General features: G+C 45.0%; 1 protein-coding gene across 1 annotated transcript; it reads right to left on the minus strand.

Annotated features, from left to right (window-relative positions):
- Positions 1 to 4,525: 4,525 nt before the first annotated feature.
- Positions 4,526 to 8,528, minus strand: irx1b (iroquois homeobox 1b). Its single transcript, XM_071500942.1, has 5 exons — positions 8,030 to 8,528; positions 7,028 to 7,270; positions 5,828 to 6,623; positions 5,552 to 5,612; positions 4,526 to 4,871 (listed from the first exon to the last, which is right to left on the minus strand). Exons 1-5 carry the CDS (start codon positions 8,264 to 8,266, stop codon positions 4,823 to 4,825), a joined length of 1,386 nt encoding a protein of 461 aa, XP_071357043.1. The 5' UTR covers positions 8,267 to 8,528; the 3' UTR covers positions 4,526 to 4,822.
- Between the last annotated feature and the right edge of the window lie 1,257 nt (positions 8,529 to 9,785).

The following is a 9,785-nucleotide window of genomic DNA, read 5'->3' on the forward strand; positions in this document are numbered from 1 at the left end:
CATGTTTAATTTCTACATTTAAAGTGCAGAAATACTTTTAAAAATTCAAGAAATATTAACTTGCGTGTTCATTATTTCTTTAACTGTGTGTCAGGCCTTTTCTTCTTCAAGCCCCTGGAGGTCAAACTCTGTAAAGCCTATTTGGCAATCAAACACTGTCCCTCCCTAACCCTCTTTTTCCTCCTTTCTTCACGCACACCTCTCTTGCCCTCTTTCTCTTGCCTTGGCCCTTTCTCTGCCTCATCACCCTCCCTTGTCTCTTTCTGTCCGGCTGGCCCTCTCAGCGGGGGCTATACAGCCCTAACTTGTCTACACTTACCCCCTGTGTTGGCTGACCAATGGGGCCGTCGCACAGAGAGTCCCTCCTTTAGCGCTCCGCCATTCTCCCCGAGTCAGCTCATACGCTCTGTTTTCACGACCTCTGACCCCAGGCCATGGCAACAGTGGCAGGAATGTCAGGAGTGATTGGCAGGATAAAGAGCGCAGCCCCTCTCTCCCGCACAAGCGGATTTGAGACACTTTGAGGGGCGAACAATGGCGGATTTGGGCTTGATTGGATCACTGATGAGCTGATGACTGTCAAAAGAGCACGTCGTCTTTACATAAGCCTGATTATCTCTGCGTGGCGGAGGAGCGGAGAAGAGTAGGAGGGGTAGCCGCTGTAGGAGGGATGGAGGGGAGTGGGGGGTGACTGGCAGGGAGTTCACCCCCATGCAGAGTCCCGATGCGCACACGAGGGCCAGGCCACGAAGCCTGGATCGCTCTCATCCACTGGGGGCCTTTAACAAATCTATTCAGGCCACCAGGGGCCCTCATACATGTGGCCATAATCACAGGAGGATGGCTAAAGGGTGGGAGTGTGAGGGGGATGACACACGGAGGTAATCATTGTTCAATGCCCGACTGTCCCATCAAGAAGACAGAGGAGCAGAGAGAGAAAGAACGAGGGAAGGATACATATAGAGAGCGAGATGGTGACAGAAAAGAGCAGTGGGACAGGCGAATCAAAGACAAATCCCCTCCATAATCTGCCTCTTTAATAGGGATTAGACCTCACCAAAGAGTCTATATCAGAATACCAAAGCACCACTGAAGACTTGGTTCACACTGAGAGTTTGAGGGGCTGATACGACTCTAAAAACTCCACAGAGCGTTTTATTCAGGAGTATTAGCGCTGGTTGTTTTCCTCACTCATGCCTTTTTACAGTGTGTACCAGCTCTATCTTTGAAAAGTTTCAGGGCAGGTTGGGTGACAAACCACCAACATGAAGCCTCAACTTGAAACTCTGAAGAAGTTCTCGCTGCACCCGCCAGAAAGCACTAATCATATTTTGGATCTGCTCACTCTTTCCACTCCCTTTCATAACAAAGCATGTTTTTGGGCTCGCTGTGTAACTGATTAAACAGCTATTTGATGTCATTTTCAGCCCCATCATGCTAAGCTCACTGATTTCCAACTTTGAAAGAATAACATATTGTTTGGGTACTTGGAAGAACAGTCGCGCGGTCTGGCTGGGATGAAGTGTAGAAAAAGTGAAGAGCGTAGAAGAGAAAGAGCGGCTGATATTCTCCTCCGCGGTGCTGATGGCAGTCTGTCAGAGTTGGCAGAGGAAGTGAAAATGGCCTCAAGTGTCTGGCTTCCTTCCATGCTGTTCTCACATCAATGACAGCTCTCACTGCATCATCTCTCTCTCTCGTTTGCTCTCTTTAGACTCAAGTTTGCTTTTTCTGTCTCTTGTTTTCTGACTCTTTCTCTCTCTGTGAAAGGATGTGTGGGTGGGTGAATCGAGGGATGGAGGGATAAATTAAGATGTACAGACTTTTGAGCGAGGAGAAAATCCGCGGCATTTGAAAACTGAAAAGTCCCAGCTTATTTTTCCCCACATCTCATACATAGTCGTGTCAAGTTTCAAGTCAGGAAATTCAGAAAGTGAGAAGACTGATTGTCCATGGCTAACACCAGTAGCTGGTTAGCTTATTTTATCACAGAGACTGGAAACAGGGGGGAACTAAACAAGCCAGCCAGCAGCTCTAAAGCTCATTAATCAATACCTTATATTTTATGTTTAACCAATACAAAAACTGAAATGTAAAAATTGATTTATTAGGTTTGTGTGTAATTTAATTCCGAGAAAAAAAAAATATAAATTGATTCCTTTATAAAGGTAAATGGATGAATTTAGCACGTCAGTGATTAAAGGTGAATCATATGTTAATGTAACGACTTCCAGTTCATTATCAGCGCAAATAAGTATTCAGCAATTCACATAAAGCTTGATTATATTTTCAGAAGTGAGCACTAAACCTTGCGTTAGTTTGACAGTGTGAGCCATGATGTTCACACTGAGTCACTTAGAGACAACACAGAGTCTTAGATACAAGGTAACGGTTGTAAAAAGCTATAATTTGATAATAGTCATTCCTCACACATGCACCATTATCAAACCATGAAATGCACCATGCACCATCATAGGTGCATTTAAGGCCTTTTTTGACTCTTTTAATTAATTTAAGAAGTTTAAATTTGGTCTAAATAAGATTGAACTGGATGCGCAACAAAGCCAGTATATGATGTCTGACTTATGAGTGCATTATATTTTGAGGTATGGATAGAGTGAAACCACATATTTCCAAATCATCAACATGTAATGTTGGCCCAGTTTTCAGCTTCATGACAACGCACCGTTCAGGTCATTCACTGGTTTTTTCGAAGGGTTTACTTACTGTGTCTTAAGAGGTATGATCACTTTCTCCACACATAAAGCGAGAAATATTCTACCAGTTTATAAAAAAACAAACAAAAAAAAAAAAACACTTCATTTGGAGAGACATGCTTCCCACTAAGCAGTGACTATATGCAAACTGAGCATGCTTTTGGTTGACGCTGGGGTGTACAGTCACAGTGGCAGCTGAACTCCTCACGTTGTGATGCTGCTCTACTTTTAGTGAGAGTGAGGTGGCAGCATTGAGTCACGTCTCCAGGTCCACTAACCTGGTGGCTGTGAATCTGCCAGTGACTGACCCCTCCTCAAATCACCAGTCCACTGTGAACTTTACCTGATCCTGTTCACCTGTCAATTCCTCATCCATAACGACTTCCATTCGACCGTTTATCAAATGATATCAAAGTAAATACTCAAGCACCACTTCAGCTCAGGTAACTGTTGATATTAGGCTGTTAAACTAGAAACAAGCTCATCAGCACAGTGCCACGTGCTTAATTATTGTTTGCAGAGCATGTAATTTAACCCAGCTTCTAACCATCTCGGTAATCTAACCCAAACACTGAGTATCTGTGGACTTCATCAGTATTGAAACACCTTAATAAGCATTTTACAGAAAGGTCTTGGCCACCTGACAAAGAGGTGATGATCAGCACTGAACTATCAAAATAAAATGTGACTTTAAAAAAGTTGCTAAATATAAAATTTTAAAATATTCGCTGAAGTCTGTAAAATTCACCTTTAAAAGTTTGAAATTGCAATTAAATCTAAACTTTGTCAGCACATGAACCTGAAGCTGCGCAGGCGCAGGCCCGGGCCCCTTGAGAGGCCAGAGGACCCCAAATTATGTGCCATGCCTGATCTGCTGCTAACCCAAGCACAGGACCACAGCTCTGAGAAATACTCTCTATTAACAGCACTAAGACCCCCCATCACCCGCTCTCTCTCTCTCTCTTTCTTTTTACCCCCTGCCTTTGGGCCTGTGAACGTCGAGGATGGCTCAGAGTGACACACAAACCCCCCCTACCCCACCTCCCATCCACCTCCCCCTGAGCTGCCGCCCCCATACTGGCTGCTGGCCTTTCCTGCCGTCTGATCCATATTTCAGAGGCGGCAGTGGTGGCACAGAGGGGGTATAATCCAACATTAAAGCAAGGAGGCCTGGGCTGAAAGCACAGGCACAGGTTCATAAGGTCCTGGAAATCTTCAATTTCAATTTCCGCAGCGTTTGCAGTGGCTTCCAAGGCACTGGCGTAAGTCTCACAGAGTTTTGGCGAGAGTGCAGGTTTCAATGAGGGCGAGACTTTTTCTTGCAAAAAAAAAAGAAAAAAGGCCTGACACTGCACGGTTTAGTTGGCAAGAAGAGAGTGAAACTGACTAGACACAGGGACGAAAGGGTCAATTAAAAGGTGGGTACACTGTGATCACCATTAAATGACTGGGAATCAATCAAGTATTTTCTATCTGTATTATTTGTATATTCATATATATGTAGGATTTTTCTTTAAAATACTCAATTTGCTGCAACTTCACAAATTTCTTAGAGGGGGAAAAATTCATATCTTAGATTAATTATAATGTTCACATTAAAACTTATATTCGATATCTGATAAATTAATATACTGTCAAGTAACATAAAAATCTTGATCAACCTTAAAAAAAAAGAAGATAAACATTCTCTGAAAATTTAAATCAGGATGTTTAAGTCGCCCTCACGTCCCCGTTCCAACACTGTATCCCTGATTTTTGACTCGAACATGAACAATTTCTAATTAGTTGCAATGAAAAAGTCTCAAATAATAAATGACTATAATGACATTTATTTAGTTCCCAAAAAATATATTCTTTAAAGACAAATTCATATCCTGTATTTACAATTTTCAAGGTTTCCATTCACAACAGAGGAGGCGAAGAAAAAAAACATAGGACATAAAAGAGAGATACAAGCAAATCTGTGACAAAAACAACCAACTCTTTTGCATGTAGAAGCTAAACAGTAATACTATGACAGGTGGCCCTGTCAGAAAAAAATAGCCTTCGTTAAACAGTTCTCCGTTAAATAAAATTACTCCTTTCTTTATTTTTTCTTCTTTGTCTTCTCATAATGTTGTTGTCAGAACTCGTTGTGATGTTGTCCCATGGTGAGGTCTGAGGAGAGAGGACAAAAAGAAAAGAGATGGAATAAATATCTAAATGTGTGACTAGGACCTTTAGTTTGGAATATAAAAACAACTCTATTATCAGAAAGATGCTGATGTTTTCTCCCTTTAAAAAAAAGTATATATCCATTCTTACACATTTAAAAACAAGTAACCGGTTTTAACAGTCATAATTTTATTTTTTAAGACCCTCTAACACAATGTTAATCTTGATTTATGCAGATTAAAAAACACCAGAGCTAAATTGTTTTATGTCTTTTCACCCTCCACTTCATTCATGATGTTGCTATCAGCGTTTTCTTTGACATACATTAGCTGCATTCACTGAGGGGGCGTGAATAAATGGCAGCAGATTATTTAAATGACATAGGTGGCGATAACTCAGAGTTGTTGGTGTGTGTGTGTGTGTGTGTGTGTGTGTGTGTGTGGAAGGGAGGGGTTGTGGGGGGGGGGGGGGGGGGCTGCAGGATATATTAGACTGCTGCCTGACGAGGCGTTAAAGTGGGGGACTCAATCACATGATTTATGTGCTGAGGTCTGCCTCTCCCACCCACTCAGGTGTGGCAGTGTTTACCTCCCCTTTAAGGTTCATTTAGCAGAAGACATGTGGAAAGAAATTGAGGTTGATAATGTCGTGATGCCAAATTGATTTCAAATGCATGAGGTTACCTGTCAGTGATCAGCTGGAACGGGGACTTCAGGGAATCAGGCCTGTGGTCGCTCTCCTCCTCTGCAAAAAGACAAAAATATCAATATATTTATTTAGCAATTTATTGTTTAGAATTATTTTCAAAATTTATTTTGCAAATTATAATTTTTTGTCCTGTAGATAATTGTTTTATTGGATCAGCTCCTGTTGTCATACGCATCAAAGTCGCTCTACTGAGGCCTGTTCAGTAAACAATTTCACTGCAGAGGGTTTGTGCTGTTAAATTAAGTCCATACCTTCTCTTTTTGGACTGAAGCTTCCTGACGACTCTAGATCGCTGTCGTCCTCCGTCCCCGAAGTGCCAGGGCCCGTCGCCGCCGCCGGTCGTGCGTCATGACGCGCAGTTGGCACGGCACCGTGGAGAGGCAGGTGTCCGGCCGGCGCCCCGCCGAGGAGCGATCTCATGTTCAAAAGAGAGTTGGCGTTCAGAAAAGCCGCGTTGGCCCAGTTGTGCAGCTTGCCAATCTGGCATGTATATATCCCATGACCCGGGAGCAAGGCCGGGTGGCCGGCGGAGGCCAAAGCCGGGTGATGCGCATGGGCCGCGGGGGAAGGTTTGTGAGAGCTGTCGGGGGCTGTGGCGGTCTCAGCCAGGGACCAGATTTTGGGTTTGCTCTGTGGTGGTCTCTGGCACTCCTGTCTGCTGGGAGAATGATCCACTGCGAGTTTGACAACAGGCGGTTTATTGAGCGAAATAGTCGCCTCCACTCCTCTCAGGCCCTCCACTGAAAGCGTCCTGCTGCTCTCCGAGCTCTTCGGCTCCGAGGCCTGCTCTCTGGCGGACAGGCCCGCCTCTGCCTCTACTTTCCCGGAGCTCTGCTCCTCTGCCCGCTGCTCCTCGGGCCGCTCGATATCCACAGTTTCCAAATCGATTTCCTCCTCTTCGTCTTCGTCGTCGCTGCCGTTCTTGCCGTGCTCGTCCTCGTTGTCGCTGCTGAAGATGCGGCCGTCTCGGTCCTCGGCGCTGCGGCCCCAGGTTACCTTGTTCTCCTTCTTCAGGCGTCTGCGGGCGTTGGCGAACCACGTCGACACCTGGGAAATGAAAACAGATCTTTTCTTTCACACACAATGACTCAGATACACTTGTTTGACGATGCAGAGCGGGAAGTTGTGCGTGTGAAATTATTAAAGATGTAAAAAGCCTATTTACTCTTCACCGGTTTGACTGACTCGTTATTATTGAAGAGCTCAGAGATAATAAATGTCTGGACTCTTCTCATGTGCATCAGTCACAGCTGGTAACTGAGTTGTCACAGCAAGAAACGTAACAAGTAGTTTAATGACTGGAGGTGAAGCGTGGACGTGCCCCCCAGCAAACAAACTAATCTGTTATCCTCATGTGTGGAGACCGAACAAAACGCTGCTGTTCTTCTCTATGGGCTCATTTTCTAAAATACTCTAAAAAGTCAAAGGTGACGCATCAAGACACCACCCACCTGTGTGAGTGTCATCCGGGTGATGATAGCCAGCATGATCTTCTCTCCTTTGGTCGGGTAGGGGTTCTTCTGGTGCTCCTGCAGCCAGGCCTTCAGGGTGCTTGTGGTCTCCCGGGTGGCCGTCTTGGCCCTGGACGGGTCCCCATACGGGTACTGGCCGTACGGGTAGAAGCCCTGAGCGGCGTGGACAGGCAGGGAGGCTGGGTGCGAGCCCGGGCTCTCCTTCAGCTCATACTGGGAGCCCTGAAATGTTTGTTGGAGAGAGAGGTGGCAACTTGTTGAGCGACTCCCCAAGTTCAGAGAATACTTTATAAAAATGACCTGCTTTATTTTTTTTAAGCAGCAGAAAATTTTTTTACAAGTTTAAATGTAGAACTCATCATAAAGGTTATTTATCAGGAAACAAGGACTTAGACCTGAATTAAGAAAACAGCCCAAAATAATGATTTTATTTTGTAAAGGTGCAGACTTTTTAAATTTTATTTAAGCTTTGCTATTTTTGTTTAGATTTAACGAATAAAGAATACAATTAATTTCTAAACGCCAATTATTAATAATTGTGTTTTTCTCATTAATAAACGCTGTTACTTTCTTAAAAAAAACATATAGGCTACTACTTTATATTGGATTTGGTTTAAATTATCAGTGATTTTTTCCCCTCATGATTTCTGTAATTTACAAAAAAGAAAACAAGTCTGAACCTAAAATTGTAAAGTTTAGTCTGGTGCTTCCAAAGATGGTGGATTTCTCCGTATAACCCTCCAGTATTCTGCAATACACACCTACACACACATGAATTGTTAAAGAGACAATGGGCGGATTGGACTTCATAAAATTATTATTCTGTTCATTAACGATGTTGCAGAAAAGGAATGAGCTGATTTCTCAGTCACTTTGAGCCGCTGGTTTTATTTAACAATAGATGGAGGATCAGCCCGTGAGGACTGGGGCATTAACAGCTGAGCTGCTTCAGTCTTCAGTGAAACAAGTATCAACTCTCACCATCTGGGATATAAGGGCGAGGTCTGTGGCTCCGCCGTACGGCAGAAAGGCACTGTAGTTATGAGCCGCCCATGGGCTCCCGTACATCCCCAGCATAGAGCCGACAGCCGCGGCGGTAGCGGAGGAGCTCACGCCGCCCTCGGTGCCTCCTTCCCGGGCAGAGGCCGGTCGCTCGCCGCCGTACACCTCATGGGAGGCACTGAGGAACTGGGGGTACCCCAGCTGAGGGAAAGACATGTCCGGAGAACGCGTACAGTAAATCTCCCCCAAAGTGAAAGTCACACAACAGAAAGAGGAGGCAGGAAAAACAAAAGAAAGTAGGAATCCCCGGGAAAAAAAAGAAGAAGAGGAGGATGAAGGGGGTGTCTAAATCACCAGAGTCCCCCTTTTTAGAAACTGTCAAGCTTCTCTCCGCTGACCCGGAGTTGTGTCAGAGCCGCAGTTTGGCACCTCGAGTGCGGAGTGATGCGTGTGTCTGGCCGCAGGAGCTTCTGGATGTGGAGCTGACTGACTGATTGGCAGCCTACTTAAGCACCAAGCTCCTCCTATGCCCGGGGCAGGCGATTAGTGCATTGGTTAGCCTAGGTCGTGTCTGTGTGTGTGTGTGTGTGTGTGTGTGTGTGTGTGATCGAATTTCTGCAGACTTCACTACAGAAGAGGAAACGTGTGAAGTGTGTGCATGTGTGTGTTTGCCTTTTTGTGGTCAGTATGGCGTTATTTAACAAATGCACCACCAAGGCAGTCACACTGTTTCACTCTCAGTGCTCTAATACTGATAACAGCCCTGGTTACTACAATTTAGAAGAAATGCACAAACGCCTACACTAATAAAATAATCAGACGAATAAGCATAAGAACATGAACAACTGTTGCACTCTCAAGCATGTTTTAGGTGTCATTTTCTCCCTCCACGCTTTGACAGCTGATCCGCAGGGTATGCCGGGACATCCCGGCCAGCAGATGGGCCGGGAGGCATCGATATGGTCGGCTAGACCTTGCGAGGAATGTCCGCGATAATCGACGGAAGTCAGTGGAGCATATTTTTTCAGAGCGACAGATAAAAGGAGACTGGAGGTAATGGCAGAGATTGACGAGGATAAGAGATAAGCAGAGATGTGCAGCACACAGGAGCTGTGGAGTGGAAAATGACAGATGTTTGCTGAGAAGAATGGACCACTGTACTCTGTCAGGCCCAGGTATGAAGTCACTGATGCTGCAGAGCAGGTTTGGTATTAGAAAAAAAAAGGGGGGGGTAAAAGTGTAAATTTGAGATTTAATATGCAGGAAAATCTATTATTTTTATTTTTATGTGGGAAAAGGTAGAAAAACTGAGCCTGATATATGGAGGGATGAAGACTGACGTTTCCTCATTGACAGGCTTAACTATCAAAACAGCAGCTCTGCTTCAATCTCCTCCTTTGAACACACACACACACACACACACACGCACAGTCTCACACACTCTGTCATGCACACATGCACGCACTCGGGCAGTGCTAATGAGGTTGAGCACCCTGCGCCCTGCTCAGTGGCCCTGTGGCCCTCCTGGGTTCCCTCAGAGGTTAGCTGTGTAATTACTCCATCCCCATAAATACAGATTCATCATTTCACACTGGAGCCCCTGATGAGCTTGGCTGAGCTGAGAGAGAGAGGAAGGGGTGGTGGTGGGGGAGAGGGAGGAAGGGGGGTGGGGGGGGGGGGTCTAATGATTTAATTACAGTGCTTAAAGCCCACTTTGGCTAAGTGATGGTCCTCT

The sequence above is a fragment of the Trachinotus anak genome, unplaced genomic scaffold (genome assembly GCF_046630095.1).
Source record: "Trachinotus anak isolate AG129_WGS33_773 ecotype Australia unplaced genomic scaffold, CSIRO_AGI_Tana_v1 ptg000016l, whole genome shotgun sequence".
NCBI classification, from domain to species: Eukaryota; Metazoa; Chordata; class Actinopteri; order Carangiformes; family Carangidae; genus Trachinotus; species Trachinotus anak.